General features: G+C 40.3%; 1 protein-coding gene across 1 annotated transcript; it reads right to left on the bottom strand.

The window, feature by feature from the left end:
* Window positions 1–12,092: 12,092 nt before the first annotated feature.
* Window positions 12,093–20,622, bottom strand: NEK2 (NIMA related kinase 2). The gene is made up of 9 exons (XM_026072329.1): window positions 20,481–20,622; window positions 20,063–20,280; window positions 18,520–18,757; window positions 17,706–17,788; window positions 17,331–17,457; window positions 16,287–16,506; window positions 15,251–15,305; window positions 15,071–15,141; window positions 12,093–12,667 (listed from the first exon to the last, which is right to left on the bottom strand). The coding sequence occupies exons 1-9, from the start codon at window positions 20,574–20,576 to the stop codon at window positions 12,441–12,443; spliced, it is 1,335 nt and encodes a 444-aa protein (XP_025928114.1). The 5' UTR covers window positions 20,577–20,622; the 3' UTR covers window positions 12,093–12,440.
* Window positions 20,623–25,227: the final 4,605 nt, after the last annotated feature.

Below are 25,227 nucleotides of genomic sequence, written 5' to 3'. Positions count from 1 at the left end.
TTAACGTTTGGAAAAACAAAGTTCACAGCAGCCTGGGTTGATTAAATGAGGTGCCACAGTATCTGCAGAGCCAATAGAGGGAACCCATTTCTGCCACTGCTGAGATGACAAAGCAATTATTACATACAGCAGTTACCGTGGCTGTCCTGGGAAGGACTCGTCCATCAAGTTTCCAGGTAATCTGTTTGTGAAATACGTGCTCCATCTCCTTATTGACTAACAATGTATATTATCTGGTTAGTTAATAGGTGGGGATAAAGGTCTTTTTCCTGCCTTATGTCAAGCTCTTGTGTAAAAAGCTGCAGTTAAACTGTGTATAACCTTAGGAGCATGAACAGTGCCAACTAAAGTTCGAGGAATATGCTTATTCAGTTTTTATTAGCCACATGTAATAGACACGTTTTGTGCCTTTGCCAATTAGATAAGCCAAAGCCTATCTCTTTAATTTCCTTAAAATTTACCTTTAGGAAGATATTCTCCTTGTAAACAAGGACTACATAAAAAAGCAGAATTTGTGCTTAGTTGACGAGCAGCATACCAAGGTTGTTAATGTATATTTTATATCACTAATTCATTACTGCCTAAACAGCCAGAAATCAATGCATTAGTAGATCTTTGTCAAGCTGGTCTTCAGAGCTTCTATGCTTGTTTAAAATAACAGTCAACGCCTTTAGGTCTAAATGGGACCAATGTTTCCCATGTGTTAGCTGGGATGCCTGGAGGTTTTGGGYGTAGCCCATAAGCAGCAGCAGTACGAGTGCAGGGGCTCCTGCTGGCGACTGGGCCACTGACTCTGCTCTTTACTGGGGTGACAGCAGATACCGCAGTGTCCTCCCGGCCTTTTTAGGCCGTCGCTCACCTGCTGCATCCGTGTCACACAGCCTTGTTGGGCCACTTGGGGGGATAGCGCAGGCGGCACAGGACCGTATCAGCAGGCATCCCTCTCTGGCAGCCGAAACCCAGCAGCTGGCATGGCACTTATCCAGCCACGGGTAAAAAAGTGAGCGAGGGTCACGTTCAGCCTCCGGACAGCCTCCGCGGGCCTGGGGAGGGGGCTACGAGCAGTGCCGGGGCTTGTGCTGCTCTGGGAAGCGCCCGCACGGGCTGGCTGCCAGCGGCTGCAGCCTCCGACCCTCCCCGCGGCGGGCAGAGCGCAGCCGCCCGCGGCGGGCAAAGCTCAGCGAAGGTACCCTGGCTGACGTGCCCCCATTTAACCCCAAACTCAGAGGCAGCCCAGCTTCGCGTTTCCGTATGAACTGCTCCACCCAGCTAGGAAACCCGGCACGGATCCGTCCCACTGGGCCTCTGGGACAGCGCGCACGCCGCGTGCTCACTCGCGCGCGGCACCTTATCTGGGATAGACGTGCCCCACAGAGGGCAGCCGTCGCCTCCAGCGTCTGCTCGCAAGGCGCCGCCTGCGCAGCCCGTGGGTGTGCCGGCCTGCCGTGATCCGCGACGGCCGCACGCGGCCTGCTGCAGCCACCGAGGTGGCACTGCAGCTAATAATTAAGCCTGATTTTTTTTATTTTTATTTTTTTTTACTGCTAGAGAAATGCTTCCGTAGCAAAGCACTGAGGAGAATACAACGCTCCTTTCTATCAAAAGATTGTTCAGATACCCAAGGTAAATACTGGCCGGCATTTAGCATTGCTAATTTCTGAGCTGCTATCTACTTCCCTGGACAATTTCAGTGAGATCAGTCACTTCTTCACCCCTCTTAAAAATTCACCAGGCTGTTGCTTTTAAAGTGAAAAGGGGAAGTAGCTGCATTTCCAAGATGGCTTGGAACGAATCTGAGTTTGGGAAATTTCCAGTGACCACAACTGCAGCATAAAATGTACACAGGCATCTGTTGCGCACAAACTGGRCAATTACAAACGTGATCATCTTCCCTCTATCTGAATGTCTTTTAGAGGCATCAGTTTTGTGCACATACACAGACACATGCACACTGCAGATACAATTCAGTAGGAAAGTTAAGAGCAGGACTGCTGATTTCTGAAGTCCTGGGAACACCCTGTTGGCTGCCTGGTGGTGGAGAGAGTGTTGTGTAACTAGTATAGTGGTCAAACTCAGCAAACTATCCTGGGGTTTATTTGTTCCAGAGAAAAAGCAAGTGTGACTGAAAAATACAAAAGAGATGAAGCAAACAGGCAAAAATGGAGCAAAGATAGCAAGAAAAAAAAATCAAAACCAAATAACAGGCAGTTAGTTATTTCTACTAAATCCAAGGTTCCTGGCTCCTTCTGACAGACTCACTTGATTGCTGGGACAGTGGGGGCTTTTTCTACAAGTTTCTCTTTAGCTGAAATTGCTTATTACTAAGATGCATATTATTTGTGTTAGCCATAAGGGTAACACTTCATGAAAACATTCTTTTTCAGGAAGTAATAAAATATTTGCTCAGTTTAAAGTCTGTCCTCAAGTGTTTTTGCTGGATGGGTGTTACACTTATGTGACCTTATTCCATTGAATCATCCCTGAGTAAAGTAGAAATGAGGGATGGTGAGGGAAGAGGTTTGGAAACAAACACCCTAAATCAAAAAGCCAGGACTTTGTATGCAACCCAAGCCACATTAAAGTCAATGATTCCCACAGGACCAGGATTCCTCCCGCATTTACAATTCAAGGACAGAGCCTTATAAGCTCACCCCAGCTTTGCATACTGCAGCAACTTTCTTTGCTTGTTTGCAAACCTCTCAGTTCATCGGTGTCTGACGTACAGCAGATGCCTCTCAGAGCTGCTGAGCACCCACACTATCATCCTACTGATGTCACCCAGGCCTGAAACTTAGCAGACTCATCAGCTGGGGGATGGGAAAAATGCTCAGCATTTATCTAGAGCAAGCTGATAACTTTTAGTTGGATATATTGTGCCAAAAAGGACAGGTTTCTCTGGGAATCCTCTGTCCTTCACAGATGCTTTAAGGGAGGTGGAAGCAAAACTTACAGATAATCTCAAGGCCAAGTTCTTGAGTTATTGCTCAAAGGTTCATCATTCATAGCATTGAAATAACCTTAAAACCTGACTCAGAGATTCTCACATCAAAGACTCCGGCCTAAACTAGGAAATACCTTTTTGAAAACTAGCCAGCAGTGATGGAAAGGCTTCAGGAGGTGGAGAAGCCGCCTCATTCCCCAGTATGTTAGCCCTGCGGTCTGGTGCTCCCCGCCTACTAGTGTGTTCTGGCAAGAGCACCACAATGCAGTCACTCAGCTCCAGATATTGGGAATGTTTCAGTAGTGGGCTAGGTAAATAAAACATTAACAAAGATCCATGCTAAAGAAAAACCCTGAAGTAATATGCTGCAAAGAGATGGCCCTAAAATACCAGCTGAAGAGGTAGGTGGAGTTTTTGTTATGATTTGTGGCCTTAATCTTGCAAAAATTTTTCCCCAAAACTCATAGAGGCAGAATGGATTGGGTCCTAAATGGGAATCCTGCTTTATGCCATGCACCTTGCAAAAGCAATTACATGGAAATCCCTTGCTTCCAACAGTGATGAATTAGGGTTCRTGTTTCTACTGACCAAGACAAGTGACAATGAAACCCCAAGTAGCTGTAAGTAAATTACTCTTGTTTAGAAAAACATTCTGACTCCTACACCAAAGCAGGACTAACTCAGACAAAATTGAAAAGGGGAAAGGGTGTTGTGAGACTGGGTTGCCCTTTGTGTACACTGTAGGAAACTGTTTTTAATGTGTTTTAGCTCTTCACTCTAAATCCATCCCAAGTCACTGTGGGATATTAGATATCATCTGGTACCTCTTTAATCGTCTGTATAAAATTATCTAAAATTATCCTTCCTCTTTTCTGCAGAAGTAAGCACTTCCTAAAACAAATAAACAAGTGTGACACTAATCCGAGAAACCTCAGTGAGAAAACAGCACCGGCTGCATAGGGAGCCAGTCTCGCCCTGCCAATTCAGAAAGAATTTCCTCTCCTGTGAAGGGAGGGAGCCAGGTGACTGGGCTGTCAGTCTGCACTTAGACTGGTATTAAATTAATTAAGAAAATCAGAGGGCTAGGTGTTGCCACAGAAAGAAGATTTCCAGCTTACCTAGTGCCCTGCATTGATAACTTATGAATGACCCAATAGCTGTGCAAAGCAGCAGCACAGCTAGTGCTGTGCATGGGGTGGTTTCTACGAGCTACACACTTAAAACAAAACAGAAACCTTCTGGCCGGGTAATGCAAGCCCCAAATATGAATTTCCTTAGAAAAATTCCCAGGTTGAAAAACGTCTAGTGTTCTTCTCATGTATTTATTATGGTAGTCTCAAGGGCAACAAAGGACCTCACCAGTAGCCAGGGTCTTGAAGCAGTTAGGGACATGCAGTGCTGACAYGGGATGGCTGTTCCATTGCTCAGTGCTCCTGAGGTTGAAACACAACAGAGTGATTTACAGCACGATAAGGAGTTCATCTGGCACCAAAGAAGAGAGCAGCTTCCAGTCTTCCAGGGCCGAGTCTCCAGGGAGAATGAACCTATAAATGGGGGAAGAGACTAATTGTTTTGTGTTTGGTTAATAAAAAGAAGAGCAGAAGACAATTCTGTGTTTGTTTATGATGAAAGCTGTTGTCCTCACCACTGCACAGATTTGATTTTATGCAGCGGTTTTCTTGTTGATGCTTCTGATTTTCTGTAAGGGAACAATGGGTGATTTCACTACAGGATTGCTAAAAATATTTGTACACAGCCTGGTACTGTGGGATGCTGGATCAGGACTAAAGCTCATATAGCTTCTATGGTAATATATGTTCACATGATAATAGCAGCAATAATAAATCCATGCAAAACATGTATTTTTTCCCCCAACTTTGTACCAATGACAACTTTGTTATATACAGTATATCCTTTACAACATGTCCACTAGTAACTCCAAAGCTATGAATAGTTAAATAGCAGCATTCAGCATCTACATAGCTTTTTTCTTGACAGATTTCAAAGAACTTCACCTTGGTATACAGATTTCTTCAATCCCACTTTATAAAGATGAAAATTTTTCAAGAAAGTTGACTGTTTGCCCGGGCTGAAGCTGTGGAGAAACAGCTTGGTAAGGGGTGCAGAGGCAGGACCTGGAGCCAGTTTGGCCTGGAGCAGGCCTTCAGAGACAGCTCCCATTTCTGATGGGGAGTTTTGCATGCGACAGAGGCAATGCAAATATGGCCTGTCACTTGCAAACACTGCAAATCACTGCAATGATGTCAAGCTTAGAAATGCCCTCATAGGAAGCGCTATTTCACTTCCAGAAAGTGGCCTTTAAAGCTGAAATCTAACCTATAAAAATTCACGAGGGTAAAAAGAACGAAGTGACCATTAGAATATCTGGTCAATTTGAGCCAGGCTCTAGGATTTTATATAAGAAGTTACTGCAGGACCAGATTGGAAAACAGGCCTGACAGTTACTGCCTGGCACAAACCCAGGGCTGAGTTCCCRGGCGGGCTTTGCCGTGCTGTTGAGCTCATCCCCCAGAGCACAAGCACATGCAGAGGACCAGGACTCCAAGGCCGTCATTAACTCACCACTTCTTGCCAACACCTAACTGTCCAGTTTGCCCCCACTGCCATGCCAGCAGCGAGTGCAAATTAGCAGCAGTGTTACAAGACTAGTCTGCCTTGGAGTCTCTTAACCAGAAAGTGAGACTGCAAAACGAACATGGAAAGAAATTAAAACCACATGCAAGTGAAGGCTCTAGTCGTACACACTCTAACTCCAATCCAGGCCTCTGAAACCAGGTTTCCAGTGCTCTGCTCAGGGAAATTCCCTGAATTTAGGCAATGCAGGATCCAGTTACTTGGATTATTATTACTTACATTACTTACATTATTACTTACAATGCAGTCCATTACTTAAGACCAGTAACTAGAAAATACAGTTTCATGCTCTTTCCCCTTTTGATAACAAATGGATCCCCACTGAATACGGCTTTGCACAGAGGCGATGTTCCCCTGCAGCCTCCAGTTTCGTCCCTCYGTCTCTCCGTCCCTCAGGTACTCAGACAGGAATTTGGCTTTGAAGAAGAGTGGCAAAATTAGAGCAGGGAACTTTACTCACTGAATCTCTCACAGACTTTTAGTGACATATTCTTGGTTGCTCACCTGGGCTTGTCACACTGCTGATCTGTGCCAGTCACATTGGTGAAGCTGGCTGAATCACAGTTGGTGAAAAATGACCTTAAGCATGATGAGAACAAGGTCCCGGTGCCGGCCTTACAGGCAGACAGATCTCCTTGAGGGCATCATCCAGCAGCAGTTCTCTGACCACACTTGTCCCTCTGGAAATTGACACAATGGTGACATGGGATTCCTAGTTTTCAGTTCATCTGGGGAGAAAATTTTTGCATCTGCCCTAAGGGTAAGTCTGTAATAATTCTTCTAAAATAWATTATTTTTCCAATCAACTGAATACTTCCTTGATGCTATGATTTTCTTTAATGCTARTGCTTCCTCCTGCTTTTAGTTRTGACCACAAAGTACTTATAATCCAGTGCAAGCTAATTACCTGGATCACTGCCATGTGAGGTATTTGCTTCACCTCCCAGGAAATCATTATCTGTCATGATCTGCCATTTGCCCTGATGGCTTTGTTTATGTTATGGTCCGAGTCTCAGAAAGTCCATATTATCTTTCCCTAGTGGCATCTAAAGATTGATTAGTAGTAGTCAGAAAGGACTTCAAATGGTAWTTAGCACTCAAGTTGGTCACTGACTTTAACACTTTTATTTTGTCAGGCAGCATTTTCTGAACTTCCTGGATGACCTAGTCATCTAGCTCTGGGGACGCTGGAGTGCATCCTGATGGTCCATGAAGAGCTGAGAGGTCAGATAATACTGCTTCTCTTTGCAATTGGATGATGAAACACATTATGGGCAGAAAAAAATGCATTCACTGTTCCCTAATGCTACATATAACTCCAGAGAGGTCTGTGACGTCCATGCTTGCCAGCGGGCTATTGATGGGACTTCTTGTCAAGGCAAGTCTGATTCGGTAGAAGCTAAGATTGAGAGCTCTACCTAAAATGGCTTGTCTTCACTTCTGGTGAGGAAGATGGATGGTTTGTTCCTGCTGTGTCTTTGGCAATGCTCTTAGTCCAYGAGTAGCTAACAAGTGTAAGTATTTACAAACATCTAAAGCTAATTAAGTTGAAGTCCAGCCAAGTGTTTGAAAGAAACCGTGTCATTGACTTCACTGGGCTTCTGTTGTGTCCTTGGGACCTGGACTGACACACAAACATATGCAGCAATTAGTGTTACATGTAAACTTGTTTCTACTGACTTTACAAGAGCAAGACCTGCTAAAAGAGCTGAAAAAGTAAAAAAATATTTAGTAGCTATCTCTGCAAATAAAAATGTTTTTCAGACTAGTATAAATAATGGAAAAAAAATTCAAACACCTATTTAAATGCCATCACATTTTTCATAAATCTGTATGTTGTATTAATTTTACCACAAAAAAATTACATATGAAAGTTGATARTGGAAACAGCATTATTTGTTATTTATTATTCACTGCATGTCATGTTCTAGTCAGAGTTTCAGTTGCCCAGGGAAGTAGACATAATGCATTGAGACCAATAATACTTACTATTTTAATTCACAGTAAAGAAGAGTGCAATAATAAATGGATCCATTAATCACCTCTGCTCAAACCAGATAACCTAGCAGCAAGCATCTTCCATCAGCGTTTGCATTCAATTCTCACTGCTGTCCCAAAGCTGAGTTTTGATAACCAATGAAAAAAGAAAATTAATTAGCCAGAAGTTTTCATAAATACATTAAGTTATGTTTTCTTGCCTTTAAAGAACCTATATTAAAAAATAAGACTATTTGTAGCTGACTAATTCCAGGTATCTCTGTGGCCTTTCTTTTCTGCCTATATTGTAAAACTCTCTGACTCATGTCACTGGCAGCAGTTTGACTTATGCACTTTCATTTTGACAGTGCAAAAATGCATATTGTGTAAGCCATTAAACATCCGCTGCTTACTGAATGCGACAGCCCCAAATCTCAGACCTAATAACCCAGTGTGGGTGGAGTCTGAAAGCTCAGATCCAAATGGCATGAGTCCATTTTGCAGAACGCAGAGGATTTTTCCAATAAAACTTTATCCTTTTGTGGCAGCTGACCCTCAGAAGCATACTTTGCCTTCAGAAATGTACATCAGATAAAGGCAGCGTTGCCACTAGTATAGTAACTTCTTAGCATTGCTGATTTGACTAAAAACAAGATTAAATGGAAAAGCAGTATAATGTATATATGTGTATATATGTGTATATATAAAGCAGTATATATGTGGTGTTACACTATCAGTCTGTAGGGCTTTGTAATGTTGTAAAGATTAATATTTAACTTTTCGCTAGCTTTTAAAGTAAATATATAAATAAAACTCACTTTTAATACCCAATGAGGATTATACCGTATGCAGCCTTAATTAGGGCAAAGTCTTCCATGGTGCAGAAATGCCTATTAAGGAGGCTCCCAGGGCAGGCTTCGGCTTCCATGCCCAATATACCAGATTTATAGCTGCTAGGATTTCTCCAGCTTCGCACGAGTTACACAAGGGAAGAATGAGGACAAGGACATGGCCCAAAGGCTGTCATTGCACCATTACTACATCCAACCGTATTTTGGACCACAAATGCTAGAGGCATTTCTTACTGGGGACTGCACTTTTATCAGCACAGCAAGAAGTACCCCACAGGCACTAGCGCAATGAGCAGCATCAGTAAGGGGCAATCTCTCTTTGCAGATGAAGACAACAAGGATAATAGCAGGGAGTTTCTGCACTGCCTCTTGTACCTGTGGGAAACTGCAGGAGATTGATTCCTGCAGTGAGTGCCTGTGAACCAGCTTGTGCCATTATTAGGACCACCTCTTTAAAAGATCGTTTCCTCCTGGGTTACTCGCCAAGAGTTAAGGCAAAAATGTGAATCTCCCTGTGGTAAAGTATTTTATAATCAGGTGTCCCAGAGGGATTTTTTTGTCCACCTGTTCAGTGATATAGTACAGATTAAATGRCCTATCGATATTTATCTTTAGAAAGAAGGCTAAAGGCCCTCTATATTTAAGCCTGATTTCCTTTAAACATTTGATCTGCCCAGCTAGCTGGCACCTTCACACCATTTAGGCACTGCGGTCACATGGAATAGCCTGGTCAACATGACAGTTGAGCAGACTAATCATTAAGTAAATTACTTTAAATTCCATTCCCTAGTACATGCACAACTGTCCAAAGTTGGAGGCTGTAGTTTTACGCATATAGGTTATTTTCGCCCAGTTCAGTTCATGCACTGCACATACATGAGGGGAAGCGGGGAGCTAAGGATAAGGAGCGGGATGCATCCCCACCACTGCCACCAAAATTCTGCCTGAAATGCAGAGGACCTGGACAGGATCCTCTGAGCACCTCCCCATGACCAGCTCACTACAGACGGGAACCCGAAGCACAGGACAGGGTCTGGACCAACGTGTCACGCAAGGCGGCTGAAGATCAGAGATCCACTCCACATTTTTCAAAGATGATATAGGTTCCCCCCAGTCTATCCTAGAGATAAACTGTGTTCTGAGCACATAAAACTTCTGTGCCTTCAGAGGTGACTTCTATATGTCATTTGTGTACCCACAGCTCTACACATTATTAAAATACCTGATATCAATACTAAATGTAAATGAATTTATCTGCACAACATCCAGTAGTGTAAACCATTCTTGTCATCCTGTGTATCATGTGAGAGAAAGACTTAGCTGTACCATAATACATATGCAGAAATTTACCCTTACTTTTAAGAGATGAGTATACCCATCAACATGAAGGCAATGTTTTGCAAGCACTCTACAAGCATTCACTACCTCCATAAATAAAATGTTTTGCTTTCCTGAATATCTTTGAAAATTACATCCTGAACATGATTCCAGTGCTACACACAAGTTTTAAGAAAATCAATGTATGCATTTGTAGGAAAATGTGAATTTCAGGATTTCAAAGCCAAAATCCTGAGACATAATGAAGGCCATCTCCAGGATGCCTTCCCCTGCATTTGATATATACTGGTAGGAAATTCTTAGTCCAGGAAAAAACCTCCAGAAAATTGCCTTTATTATATTAGAGTAACAATACTTCAAGAGGACCTCGTGGATAATGTAGCTCAAATAGTTCAATGCTACAGCTGTAACTTAAGCAGTTCTCATTTATTACAGTCATTACGATTGATTTAGTTTGTACTCTCCCTAGCAATTCTTATTAAGAATAACATAATTGTTAACTAAGATTTTGATTAAACTGTTTTTATAAAACAAACTGAAGATGCAAAATAGTAGATCAGAGATAATCACAAGTAATTGCACAGGTGAGTAAAAAAACACCTGTAACATGAAAAGCAGCAAATCTTGCAGCAACACAGTTATGCTTTTCTGGAGCAAGACAGGTAAAAGTATATTTCAATCAGATCTTAAATTTTGTATTCATCAATGTATCAATAAACTACAGGAGATCCACAATTACAGAGCAACAGTGCCATCTTGAGATCACCAGAGAATTAAAGGAAGAGGAAAACTGCGAGTACTGATCTGAAGGTATACTACTTTTAACTGCAGAAATTATTTGCATCTGCATGTTCCAAGAGGAAAAAACAAAACAAAACAAAACAAAATGGAAGAAGCCATTTTCTTAGTCTGGTCTTGTTAAAAGCAAAACACTTACGAACAGCTACCATTTCAAAATATTGTCTTTCTTGAAGCATTAATTACTAATTTATTTTCTTGGTTGCTTGATTTCCTCCTTTGATTAAATGGTACCTGCATTTTGGGGGGTAACAAGGTATACAACAAAATATTTGCACCCTGTGTATGTTTTCAGGATAGAATACTATCATATATTCTACCTCTTGCTGTTTTATGGGCTATACAGCAAAGATCTAAATGAAGCTGCATTGCAGATCTTAAGAAAATTTTCCCTCTACAAAGGGGTTGAGGCACAGAACTGAAAAATCTGAATATACAAACATGGCGAGAAAGCAGGTCAGTGAGAAAACTGCAGCAATCCATACGGCACAGCTACTTTGGCTATGTACAGCTAACAGGCACTTCCCACCTCACCCACCGCGGGGTAAAGACCACTAGAGTAGCAACAGACCAGCAAACAAAATGGGAGCACTCTGATGCTTTTAAGCAGAGGCTGTCGTGAAAACAGTAACCACTATTCAAGCAAATATGATAGCTTTACTGGATGCTCATTAAGAATCTACTATAGTAGAACTCATATTTGGTGATACAAGTACTTGTCTATCGTAAAATAAGGCAACAGCAAATTTATATTTCAAGTGAGATTCTCTTTCCCAGAGAGAAAACATCTAGAATACCTTCTTATCTAACATGCATGGCCCAACAAGGAAACAAATGTTTTGAAAACTAGCTGTTTTCTATGAACGTATGTTTCACGGCTTTTCAACCCATAGCTAAGAAATCATTATAGATGATACATGCCAGAAATCCTAGTACCAAAAGCTAACTCATGAGCCTGAGTCAGTTTGTGAAGATGACACCACCATAAGCTATTCATCTCTGGTGGGGAACTGTGAAGGGAAGAATGGAGATACATCATAGGCGTCAAGAAAAGGATTTGCTGTTTAAAGCACAATTGCCCCTCTCCCCAAAACAGATGCTAATACCCAGGATGGTGTCCCACCCAAGACAGCAGCCTCAGGGATCAGTTTACAGCACAGAGTTTCAAGACAAACTGACACTGACGATTTACTTTGAATGCTGTGCCCTGAACCAGGCCTTTCAGGAGCTGACGGCTGAGCCAGGCAGCAGGAGCGATAAACTTGTCAGTTATGCTAAGCTGACCCATCCCACTCGTTAGCTGAAGCCATTAAACCAGAAAGGGACCTGCTTTGACAGGGCACCTAGCTAGTAGAAAGAGGTAACACAAAATCTCTTTTTACTCTTTTGACAGTTAAAAAGCAGTTACAAGAACACACAGAAAAAACCTACTACTTTTCCCACACCAAATGCACAAAGTATCAATACTTCTTTTATCAAGAATTGTACATTATGATTAGCAACAATTTAACCTACAGATCATGAATCTCTGTACATTTTTCATCAGAAAGTTTTCCTCACCAGATAGAGAACAACCTATTTTTACCATACATGATATTTACTTTTTCAGAAAAGTAATGCACGGTGAACAGGAAGAGGACCAAAATATTTTTTTCTTTAATAATACAATTCAGCCTGTTTGATTTGGTATCAAAACTATTTTCATAAAATAAGCTTTTATATAATCTTATGAACTACCTGTCATAGACTAAAAGAGTTTATACAAATTCTATTAAAAGATATTTTCAGTGGGTTCCAGATTATAAGAGGGAGGCACAAATATGTTCCTATTCATTTAATCAACTCTAAAAAGTTAAATACTGTAYATCTATGTTACAATTTCAGCGCATGCCCAAGATTTGTCTGCTCTTTAACTGATAGTTTTTTTCCAGTTCACACAGTGCTTGAGCACGTAGATTCACAGCATATAGACGTTTTTTGAGATCACGGCATTTCCCTTTTGAAAAAGGATAGTTTTCCAAATTAACAGGATACACAGCATTCTCTTCGCTTCCATCAAAGTGGACTTTTTTCTTGTTTGTAGAAAAGGGGAGCAGAACCACATTATCTTAAGAGAGAGCAATAAAAAAAAAAGCACTAAATTAGCATATCCCTCAGCATTTATTGCTTTAGTTATGTTCTTTAACCCTGCCACCCAATTTGCTAACTACATATGGATTAAATCTATTAATGTATAGTGGGGTTTCTTTTCCATTTTTTGGAGGAAAAAAAATGAAAATAAGACTTTAAAATGATTGTGTTAAAAGGGTACATGCCACTACTTTTTAGGGTATCCCTCATCTTATAGAAGGCTTTCAGAAAAGCTTTAGCTGAATTTTAAAGACTTTTACTTAAGGAARTAATAGTAGAAATAATGAGACAAGCCATAAATTTTATTCTTTGGAAGAAATTCCATGTGAAATAGTAACATAATCCAAAAGCAAAAGGAAGTAAAGGAGGCTCCCAGCTACTGAAAAAAAATGTTACCACCCTTTTTTAACATGGGGCTAGAGTTGGCCTGCCCCTGCTAAGTCAAGTGGGTAGAGCTAGGCTCTGACTAGATGAATGAGTTTAGATGCATTAATAACTAACAAGCTATTTTCACAGCAGCCTCACAGTTACACTTCAGGCATATACAGCTGCCAGAATCAAGACAGTTTTGTGGGTTTTTTTTAAATGGATTATGGTAGAAAAACTGCCATTAAGAGGTATTAAAACACCTGAGCTCTCTCATAAAAGCTGACTTTAAAAGACTTCTTCTGTGGAGGGCAGGAGAAAAGCCACCTTGCTGAAAACCCCAACCATCCTACTCATAACCTCTGAGGCCTTAATTTTCAATTTGTGGGGTAGCAAAAGGATGCAGTAAGCGCAGAAGAGGCAGAAAGACCAAAATGAAGAGGCTAGTGAATGTTTCAGCATCTTCAGAAGTTTCATATTAGCAAGCTACGTGTGTATTAACTTGTTAATCCTTCCTTAAGAATTAGGGAATCTATACAAAAAGAATGGGTTCAGGTGTCTAGGACTGCCATAGAGGCTAAGGTTTTTGGTATTCTATTTTATTGCAAAGTGAACTATGTAACTGATGGAGAAGGAATTAGGGAACCAACAGCTATACAACATGAAAGTTAAAAAAAAAAAAAAGTAACTGCAGATAACAGAAGCAAGTGATCTGGGTAACAGATATTTGGAAGAACACTAAGACCATTCATGTCAGGACAGGGAGAATTTTAGGGAGTACTAGAGTAACATGGAATGAATTAAAATAGTAGCAAACAGCACTGTTACAGAAGTATGCTTAATCAAATGACCTGCAGGTAAAGACCAGCAAGATCTAGTCACTCTGTAGTAATTGTTAATTTCTTTGCATTATCTAGAGTTATTAGCTCCCATCCAGTAATTTCAGATGGACAAAAATCCCTGTTAAGACTAAAATGTAGCATAAAGGGGTGGGAGATGCAGAAAAACAGAAGCAAATGCTGAAGCATGCTTACCCTCRTCATCCAGCATAGAGACAAAATCAGAAAGCCCAAAGCAAGTTTATTTTTAATTTTATATTCTTTAATATATTAAAAGAAGCACAAGATAGAGACAGGTGGATTTCTCAAAAAAGAATGATGGAAGTAGCTCAAGTACCACTAACTTCCAGTGGCATTTTACTTATGTTCTTTCCTGGTATGATAGGCACTTTGGAAAAATATGCAGTCTTGACTTTACTTGCATTAGAGAGATCTTCATTTAGTTTTGGTTAGAGACAAAGCAAGGTATTTTTGCTGCATACTAAAGTCTTTGCAACWTTTTTTTGTTCTAGAAGCGCCGTTTAGGACCCAGCCATTCAGTATTCCAACACTTCACTCCTGCTCTCTCTCCAGCAAATTTATAAACTCATGACTATTGCAAAACAAATTGGGCTGTGGGGAGTCAACTAAATATTATAGCACGCTTTCAAAGCTGTTTGTTCTAGTGACTAAAACTAGAGTAAAGGAATAGCAGTTTGTATTCTTCAGAGCTTAGATAATGCAGAGGTCCAATCCCTATCACTGGCTACAAGTATCAGTTTCCACCTTGATGAGTTTAGAAGTTCATGAACTAAAGTTGAAGTGATTAGACATGCACAATTTTATTAAAATTTAATCAATGCTCTATAAAGATGATAGATCTATCATTTAAAAAGTACAGCTCAAAGTTTGTTTTACAAGTCAGTACTTCAATCACCTCACCAAGAGAATCCGATTTTCAAAATAGAATAAGACTGTATTGCTGACAGTAAGTAAATTGTTCTCATGGCTGAGCATCATTAAGTCTTTCTGCAAAGCAGGAAATCAGGAGTCTATTCCAAACCATGCAGAGATAATTGGCATTTGTCTCTTTAAGACAGGACTTGGTACAGCATGCATAATGTCAGGGGCACTCTTCTGGTCATACCAGCCTACATCTATCAGCGCCTGTGGGTTCTTGTAGCATGCTTTCATACCTGTACCATCTGTGCATGCTGAAGTCCTCTGCTCTTTGTAGAGGTTGTAGTTCCTCATCAAGTTTTCAGCTCTGTTTTGAAAAGAGAAGTTTAGAAAAATGTTCAGTCCTAAAAAATATATATATATATATATATACACACATATTAATCTAGGTAGCTATAGATAGGTTAGTAAGATACCTAGCAAGTTTGTCCTCTGCCAGTCTCTCTCGAACACAGAGCTCCCGTTCTCTCTCTGGAAGCAGAAAATAGGGTAGTATGCAATGTTAAGATGTAAATGTTAGAGGGACTGTCCATGGTGTATTTTCCTGCAGAAAGAGCTAGTAGTAACCTGCCYGATGCATCCATATTTCTACTTCTGTAGATAACTGCTGTGCAGAYACAAGCTTAATCAATGCATTGATAAAGCACTGGATCAGTATGCTGAAGTGCCAGCCATTTTATTTAATTCTGCCACATATGCAAAAATGAAGCTACAGTGGCTTTCCATTCTGCAAATTAACCCATTGTCATATATGAAATATCTGGATAAAATATTTAAATGTCAAATACTGGAAGACAGATATGATTCTATACATCTTCTTTACAGTGGCAGCTGTTACTCGGGCTCACAAAACCATRTATAATGGCTAAGATCTGCCTTAGAGTCTACCGCATATGCAGAGAGGTATTTTACCTAGGCAGGAGATCCCAACAACCAAGAACCAGCTCTCTACACTGTTTCACAAATAAGCTACCTATAGGATGCTACTTCCATTATAGCAGTTAACAATTCACTTTGAACTATATTCTTGCTTCAACATTACCCTTCCCTTAAGGCTACACGTTTATGTAGCCAACATTAGTTTATATAGCCAGAGTAGGTGAAAGGCAATCTGCATTGCACAGCACAGGCCAATACAGTCAGAGCCCGTTTCTTGTATGCTTTTGTAAGTATTATTCATTTTTTAATAATCATGCCACACCAGGTTTCTATTTCTGAACTGAACTACCAAGTRCATCTTGGTAATTAAAAACAAGAATAAGCTGGAGTAAATGAACAACTCCAAGCACTCTGGTTTGCCTTAAGACAGAATTCTGGTCATGACTACAGGACTGTGATAACATTAGTAAGTTAGATGAAAGCTTTGAAGACATTCCACCCTCCCTTACTCTACACTTGTTCTTTTGAATTAGAATCCCATTGTCATCCCCTTCCCAAAGCAGAATATCATACGCTCCAAACGTTGCTCTCTCTCTTTAATGGCTTGTTCTCTCTCCTGTAAATGTTGTTCCTTCAGTTTCAGCTCATTCACTGTGGTTCCTGAATGCTGCAGCCTCTCTGGCTCCCCTGCTCGCTGACCTCTCTTATCACAATTCTTTTTTTGTTCTTCTGCTACCAAATCTGCTATCAAAGGGTGCTGCAGAATGTCTTCAACAGAGGGTCGGCAATAATCCTAGAGGAGAGAAGTTAGCAACAGGTTCCATCTTTTAAAGAACCACCATTAAGGCCAGGAATCCCCCACTAAGACCCACCTCGAGTTGAGACCAGCCGAGCTGCTAGATGGTAGTGAAAGAGAAGCTGGAGAAAAATGGAGTTAGGAAAGGGCAGCAGCTAAGCTATGCCATGCTGATTCAACCAGGAGACAACAGCTGAGAGGAGGCTGTTGCCAGTCTCCAGTTCTAGAAGCTGCAGCTCTGGCTCCCCCAGCCCAGAAATCCACACCTTAGAGCCTGAATGAAGAGGTAAGCCTAAAAAGAGATTGTCAGTAGGTTCTGCAGCTAATACACCACATCTCCACACCAAAACCTGTCACTTCAGAGTCCTGAAAAATCCACATCTTTGAGACTTGTTTCTTGTTACAGCTCTGTTGTCTCATCCAGTGTTATTCTCCTCAAATTCTTCCTCCATCCCACCCCTTGAGGTGAGCTGCTAGCCGTGAGAAGCAGAGCATCCAAGAGGGAGGCAAAACAACTTCTTCCAAATTCCAGCCCAGGAGGTAGAAGATTGTTAGCAYGCTGTTCAGTGGTTCCATATAGGCCAGTATTCAGACAGCCTTCTGGCATCCTGCAAACCTGGCCTAACACTAAACTGCTGCCTTTGTTTAATGAACTTGCAAAGCACAATTTTTCCCCTCAAGTGATATTGCTAGTCACAAGGTTACTGGCAACCACCGCTCCAGATCAATTTGTTTCATAATTAAGGAAAACTGGTACTTCAGTTTAATGGCATTGAAGGTTTAATCAAATTACAGGTGGAAAAATAGTAACTGATTCTTACCTTTAAGTTCAGCATCTCTTTGAGAAGTTCATTCAACTGTTCTGAGTAGCGATATGGTATTCGTCTGAACTTCCCTTCCCGTATCTTTTCTGCCAACTCCTTTTGGTTGTAAGCTCTAAATGGAGGCCTGAAGAATATTTTCTTGGTCTTTCACTAGTATTACAGGACTTATTTTTCAAAACAGGCAGACTTAAGCAAACTACAATCAAAGATTAGTTTTGACTACCTAGTGTCAAGACCAATACAGAAATAAAAATGTAGTACTTGCATCCAAAATCTTTTAAGGGTTACCTGTACACAATGTAACCACATATGCATTACCAACTATGTTTCTACTTTCTCTTCTACTTTTTTTTGCCACAGAAGTATACTTACGAGAGTGCGCATAACTCATACAGGAGACATCCTAGAGACCAGATGTCAGATTTTTCATTGTATGACATGCGGTTCATTTGTTCCTAAAGAAAAAGAACAGTCTTAAATTTATGTTTATTAGCTAAGRCATTCCTCTTTTATTGCAGTATTGCGCATCAGCTAATGTTCAAGGAGAATTAAACCATTAGTTACTGGGTTTACTTAAGATTCCATTCTAATTAACCTCCATAGCCATTCTTACTAGCAATATTTTGACCACAGTTAAGTAGCAGTGCCACACTGTATAAAACTTAAGAGTTGCACCAGTCTCCATGCCTCAAGCAAAATTGTTTCCCACACAAAATTCACAGTATCAGGCAATACCTCTATTCTTTCTCATTTACAGTACAAATTAAAATCTTACTGTCAAGAGAGACTTTAATAGCCTTGTTACCATAATGTTATGAAACAAAAGTGCTTTAGCCTTTCTGCTCCTTTTTAGGAACATTAAAATACTGCAACATAACTACCTTACACTAGCAGTAAGATTCCAAGAATWTATCAAAGCTTATGTTGTGAAGAGGAACCTGAATTAGAAGGTAGTGATGGCATGAGGAAGAAAGGAGGTGGAAACATCTAAATTGAATAACTTCATCTGCAGAACATACACCTTCTTCATAATGGGGTGGGGATCACTTAAAGGAGTCACTTATATTTAGACTAGTAACTTTTCATTAAAACCTCCTAAACATTTATGGAACCTGAAGACTAACACTGCAAAAAACAGATCTCGGAGGAAGGAAAGAGGAGATGAGACACAGAAGGAAGGACTTACTGGAGACATGTAATACGGGGTTCCAACGAATGTTTTGGCAAAGCTGGTATCATGGTGCAATATTCTAGCCAGACCAAAATCTCCAAGTTTCACATTCTGCTTGCCATCTAGAAAGACATTTGCTGGCTTTAGGTCACGATGCACAGTGACTGCACCATCGCTCCGTCTGTGACATTCTTTCAAGGCCAACGTCAATTGAGCCAATACACGGAGAACAAAGTTTTCTTCTAAGTAATGTCTGAAAGGTAAACACATTCTTGAATAAGTGTAACCTCCATAGCATATACAGCACATTTAAGTAGCTGCTGCCAGTCTTTCAGTCCTGTAATTTATTATTTTTTAATACTACTGTTTTTTAATACTACTGTTATTACTCATCGCAGTCAACCCCAACACCTTTTTAAGGAAAAGCTAATAGCAACAAGCAGCTACATGCGTTATTTTAAAAGTGGAAATAGAAATCCATTTACTTGGTCACCTGTTCTTTTTAACTGAAAAAAGGGAATAAGAAAGTTTTTTCATTGGTAAGTGTTCAAATAGAGTTATTCATTATGCTCTGCAGCAGAACAGGAAGGTGGGAAAAATTGTGAGCAGTATGGCCTACCAGCTAGTCCAACTCTAAATATGTTGGAACATATCTAGAATTTTATTGCAGAATCCCCATAATGTTCTCCTCTTCCCCCAAAAAGTCTAAAAACAGATCAAGCATGTAGAATTGCCATCATTTACAACATGAACATCAATCTGATGCTTTTGTGATTAGTTCTACCTCCTTGCTTGCTTAAGAGGACAGTATATGGTCAACCATTTCTAAAACTGTTATGAACAACATACAGCAAGAGAGCCAAGCCAGTACAGACTGTAACATAACCCTCCTCAAATTGTAATGCTGATGTGTTTGGGGCAGTTTCAACTGTTTTGAACTGTTCTCACACAGCAATACATATGTGTTGTGTATGCATTTCATTTAAGAATATGAAACTGATATCATAATAATTAGACTTCTAGGTTTAAGATTACACCAAGGTGAAATTTTGTCAACTCAGGTGCCTGTAAAGGGTCAATGCGCAGGCATATATGGTAATTTTTAATAGTATGTTCAAAATTGCTTTTTCTTTGCAGGAACTTTTGGTGATGGTATTCTAGAAAAAAAAGCATATGAGTGTTTTTCATTAGCAAGCTAAAAGAACTCACAGACTATGCTACTGATCTAAAAGAGCTATGACTTGCTGCTTGAAGTTTTCACTGTCATGCACAGCATAGTACACAGAATTCCTTCACCAGGGGTCAGTGTTCTTCGCTATTCGGATACAGAGAAAGAGTTATCCTATCACTGGTTACATCCTCTAGCTCAGTTCCGGCCAGCATAATGATTTTGTACAAGCCTTATCACACTTCAGAAAAGTCGCTATGTGCAAGAAATCAGATCTGAAGTTGCTAGTGGGTTATTAAGGGATACATCTTGCTTTGAGCTTGCTCTTTTCATTGCCYAGGATGCTTTACACTAGGTACTGCAGGATGATCGCAAGCAGCTCTCACGTGCCTTTCCTTCGTGCACCGCGTGATGAGGCTGGCCAGATCGCCCCCGTCACAGTACTCCATCACGATGTACAGGGTCGTGTTGCTCCTGTCGATGATGCGATCGTAATACCGGACGATGTTCGGGTGCTTCAGCTCACGAAGCAAGTTCACTTCCGAAACAAGCATTTGTTTCTCCGCCTCTGTCATGGAGCCGTAGTCGAGCTCCTTCCAGACTAAGACCTATAGGGGGGAAGGGAAATAAATAAATAAATTTCTACAGCGATTGACCCATAAAGCAGAGCGGGGGGGGGGGGGGGGGAGTTAAAGCCGCTCGCTTACGCCGAAGAGCCGTTGGGAGACGACGCACACGCAGAACCACCGGCACGTTAAGGTGGGACACGATGCCCCGTCCCCGTCCCGCGTCCCCGACAGCGCCTCACCTTGCCGTCGGCCTTGCGGCGCACCTTGCGGCACTTGCCGTAGGAGCCGGCGCCGATGGTGAGCAGCACCTCGTAGTCCTCGGGGCGGCTGGGCATAGCGGCGCGAGCGCGGCGACCGCCAGGCCGGGCCCCAGCACCTGCAGCGTTTAAACGCGCCGCCTCGCCCGCCCATTGGCCGGGACCCTCAGCCCCGCCCACGCCGCCCGCCTTCCCATTGGCTGTCCCGCCGTAAACAGCGCCCGCCAGGTAACGGCCGTTGCAACGGCCGCGCAGCGGCGCCGGGGAGCCATCGCGAGAGCTGCCGCCGGCACCGCCGGGCGGGGGGCACCGGGGGGGCCTCTCCCGGCGGGTTTCCAAAGGCGAGGCGCGCAGCGGGTGGCCGTGCTTCCCCTCCGGCCGGGGGAGGTACTTCGGCGGCCTCTGGAGGTCCCTCTAGCTCGACGTCTCGTTGCTTCCACTCGCTGAGGTATTGCGATGAAAGCAAGCTCTGCGACTGTCGCAGGGCAAACCCTTCGGTTTCCCCTCTGCCTAAAACAGGGGGCGATAAGCGCCGCTGAGCCTGGCAGCAGAAGGCCWGCCCCCCCCCCCCGTTGGATCGGGACGGCGCCTGTCCCTCCTCTCGCCACCCCCCAGCGTCAGCACAGGAGGCCGCTCAAAAAGGAAGCGATCAGCACGCGGRGGGCTCAGATAAGCCATAAGCATAATGGGTGGAGGTGTAAAAAAAAAAGTTATTCGCAGCTAGTCAGGAAGAGAGCGAATTTTCCAGTAAAAATAATAAATTACTATTCTCCCCTTTTCTAAAATATATGTATCTGTTGAACAGATACTGATCAGAAAATTGGAAGATCTTAATGAAAGGTTTTCTTAATATTGAGAAGTGCTAGCAAACTGAAACTACTTAAAATAATAGAAATTCGTTTTATAAAACATTCCTTTAAACCAAARAGAAAAATTCTTCATAATTCTTCAAGAAATTCTCCATTAAAATTTTTTCCAAAAGTCATACCAGCTTTACTATTATACCATATACAAACAGCTTTAGAAGAGAAACCTAATAAATCAATAACTTAAAATGCATATTCGAAACCAGGAATGTAGGCCTCCAATTTCAAAAGATGAGACAGTAGTTGTAATACATTAAATAACATTACAGAGATATTTTTAAAGGTATGCAATGTATTTTCTAGCATCATTTAGAATAATTCTGGAGTGATACTGGAGTGCAGTTCTGGTTTCAGTTCCGCTTAATCCCTCCCCCTGTGGAAGTGGCTGTGATTGAGGCAGAGACCTAGTTCTTCAGCAGAGCATTATAACGCACCAGTATAATCTCTGGATCAGGCACAAAATGGAACTGTTGTTTTTGTTGACCTACAGTTTCAGCAACATGAGAGATTTTCAGAACATGGCCATAGAAGAGAGTAGTTTCGCATATTACATCTACACACAGTCCCATTAATCATTTCCCCATTTTATTTCAGAGTTTCAAAAGGGTTTGAGGGGCTTAAGGGGTCGTGCTATTACTGAATATTTATGAAATATTCTTTTATTCTTAGTCTTTAGAAAAATCTAAACCATCACATTCACCATCAAGAGGCACAAAAGCTCCTGTTATCCATTATAAAAATCTTATAGCTTTCTATTTATAGATAATGTCTATTCATGACAGAAAAAATGAGCAAATGAATTAATACAGTGTAAAAACATTTTAGCTTTGCTGTTAATGGGTAGTAGGGTGCTCTAAATGATTCATTTTAACTCTGATTTTAATTACCTTAAGAAGAAGATCCTCTCATCATTAGCATCATAAATAAATTATGACATGCAGTAAGAATAACAAAAAAATACTGTATTATTARGCAGGCTGTAAGCTTCATTTCTGGTTTCAAATACATCTCCATTTCAAACTCCTAAACTTTCAAATTAGCAAAAGGTCATGACACATTCCCACAGTTATCAATGGGAGTCTTTCTATTTATATTTCAAAAGAAATAGAGTAGGTTTTCAATACTGTATTTGGTCTAGGGACTATCCTCAAGTTTTCTTTAGAAATGTTGGTTTGAATCAGAGAAATGTCAAAACATCATGCTCCAAAAAAAAGTAGCAAAGCAATTTTAATTCTGATTATACTTGTTTTTTAAGAGTTAGATCATTTGAGAAAAAATCATTTCTAAAAGCAATCAATAAAAATTTCAGGAGGTACCCCATTTTCTTTCCTTCTATCTGATTTTTACCCTGGTCATATCAGAGAACCCAAAGAGGCCAATGTTTCCAAATATATATTTCAAGTTTAAATGGGGCCCCTTTTYTCAGGTACTGTACTTTTAATCTCTGATTCTAGTCTAGAAGTCTAGAAACTCTTAAGTTTCTAATCTTGACAATGCATGTGCGGACTTCAGGTCTTTGAAAGCTACCAGTGCTTCTCAATAATCCATTCTTAATATTGTTTCTAATGTTTTATTCTGCTTTTTCTCATCAAATTTCAGCAATCATTTTCCAAAACTTAACAAAAAACTAAAATTCTTCTGTTGTTTTCTGCCAAAGTTTGACAGTTTTTGTGCCATTTCTCATTTGTGCCATAAGGAGTTCCTTCTTCCTTATTCCAGGTCCTAGTTATCTGATGAAAAATTAAGTGCTGAAAATAAATAATAAGATAGATCAATACACTATTTCTTATATATATTTTATTTTTTGTGCATGGAAATAAGTAACAATAAATTCCTAACACTTTGCTGTGAGAGTCCAACCAAGTATATTTATATAGATAACATTTAATAGCAGCAAAGTATTTTAAAATACTGTAGCAAATTAAATTATGTTTCTGAGAACTTTTCTGCTAATGAATCAGAGAAAGTTGCATGGAAGTACAGGTTCAGAAAGAGAAAAGAAGCTCAGTAGGAAAAGTACTGAAAGTAAACGTAGAGGATTATAATGAAAAATAAATACACTTTATAAAAATAATTAGAAAAATATCTGAGGAAAATCATATCTTGTCTCTTCAAAGATGTGACAGACATGTAAAACCATGTTTCAGGACCTTAGAAAGATGCCAAGTCTTCCAGCTAAAAAAGGAAGAATTCAGTACTTGACATTAGCAAGTTAAGAGATCTTAAGAATTCATTTAAATGACTAAAAGAGAAATTACAAATATTGGGATGATTGAGTCATCAGTGTTTTATTTTAGTTTATTTTTTCCACATGAGTGTTTTAGGTTTTTTTAAATTCACATGTCAGGATTAACAAACACACACAAATGCTGGGATATTAGACAGCAGTACTCTCCTCCTTCAGAGACAACCCCAGTGTGGTAAACTCTGAATTTAAACAGATCACTAGTTAAGCAGAGATTAATGAAGCATGGATGGCTGTTGATTTAAAAAACAAACAAAAAAACACCCTCTGTATTCTAACTAACCTGGTGAAACAAAATTCAGAACAGTCACTTTGTTTCTCTTAGACCTGAATTCTAAAACACAAGACTTCTTTCCAAACTCTTGACTAATGTTCTCTGGTTTTCTGGCATATTCCAGTTTACAGTATTTAGAGTTAGAAAAATTGAGATATCATCAGAAGGAATATTGATTTTGATATCTTGGCCAGACATCCAGATTGAACACACTCACAGATGAAAGATGAGAAGAACAGTTTAAAATTCCAAGGGACTTATTCATGGCATGTTATTGAATGTCAGAAAAAAGTATCAGAGGGTCAAATTTCCTAGTATTTTTCCTGAGCTGGTTTGGGAGGAAACCAGAACATGTTTATTGAAGTAATTCTGCACAACACAGCTGTGGACAAGACAGCTAAGGAACAAAATTCAGAAGCATTAATTATAGTGATTAAAAACACCCTACATTTCATTTTTTTAATGTTAGGATTCAAAGCTGTGTTAGACTCCAAAAGAAATGTGTGCAGCAGGCAAGCTTCAAAAGGGAAGCTTGTTGCAGCAGCTGTACCTTTATGGTTTTGCAATACAAACTAGAAAAATGAGGAAAATAAACCACGAGAGTAAAAACAAATGCAGCAGCAGATTAAGTTTTTACATGAAGTACAGAAAGAAGAAAGAGCTAACAGCATGGGAATTAATGAGGAGGAAACCAAGGAGAGTAAAAAAGACACATTTTTGCATTCAGAGAGGGGAACATGTAAATTCTACTAAATCCAGATTTGCTCTATCCATTGCTTATATTCTATAACTGAATATTTAAATACCTGGCTGGATATTTTGAAAGTGTATTATTACTTAGCTTTCTGTCTTGGAGTGAAACTAGCAGCCCTATCTACTATATATGTCTCCATTTATATGCTAATTTTCAAAATGAATATTATTTACCTTATGACCAGAAGGTGTTTGAATTGATCTTTAAGGGTGCTTTTTAAACTGATTAAGATACTGTTTTTTTCGAGGTGCAAAGAACTTTAAAAGTCAAATTCCTGAGTAATCTTAAATCCTAAATTCAACACAAGCTGAAGAATTGCTGTTGTCCCTAAGTAAGAAAGCTAGTATAACAGTTTGCGATTTCTATTCTGGGCTCTCTTATAACTCACTCCATAAAAATAGACAGGTTAGTCTCTGTGCCTCAATTTCCCCTCTTTTAAAGGGGAGGCAATGTACTTACCCCCCAGAGTGAAGCTTATAGGTAGTACACCTCAAAATATTTGACTAAAGGATGCTTTACACAATACAATAGATAAATATATTGCTGACCTCAACTGTCCAGTTAAAAAAAAAAAAAGGGGGTTTCTTATA

The sequence above is a fragment of the Apteryx rowi genome, unplaced genomic scaffold (genome assembly GCF_003343035.1).
Source record: "Apteryx rowi isolate R43461 unplaced genomic scaffold, aptRow1 scaffold_34, whole genome shotgun sequence".
Classification (NCBI taxonomy): Eukaryota; Metazoa; Chordata; class Aves; order Apterygiformes; family Apterygidae; genus Apteryx; species Apteryx rowi.
This window is presented reverse-complemented; position numbering and strand designations above follow the sequence as displayed.

Coding starts and splice junctions, on each gene's coding strand:
- NEK2 (XM_026072329.1), bottom strand. CDS start 20,576: ATGCCCAGCCGCCCCGAGGACTACGAGGTGCTGCTCACCATCGGCGCC. Junction 18,758..20,062: donor ACGCGGTGCACGAAGGAAAG/GCACGTGAGAGC, acceptor TTTACCTTTCAG/ACATTACTTAGAAGAAAACT. Junction 16,507..17,330: donor AAGAGATGCTGAACTTAAAG/GTAAGAATCAGT, acceptor TCTCTCCTCTAG/GATTATTGCCGACCCTCTGT.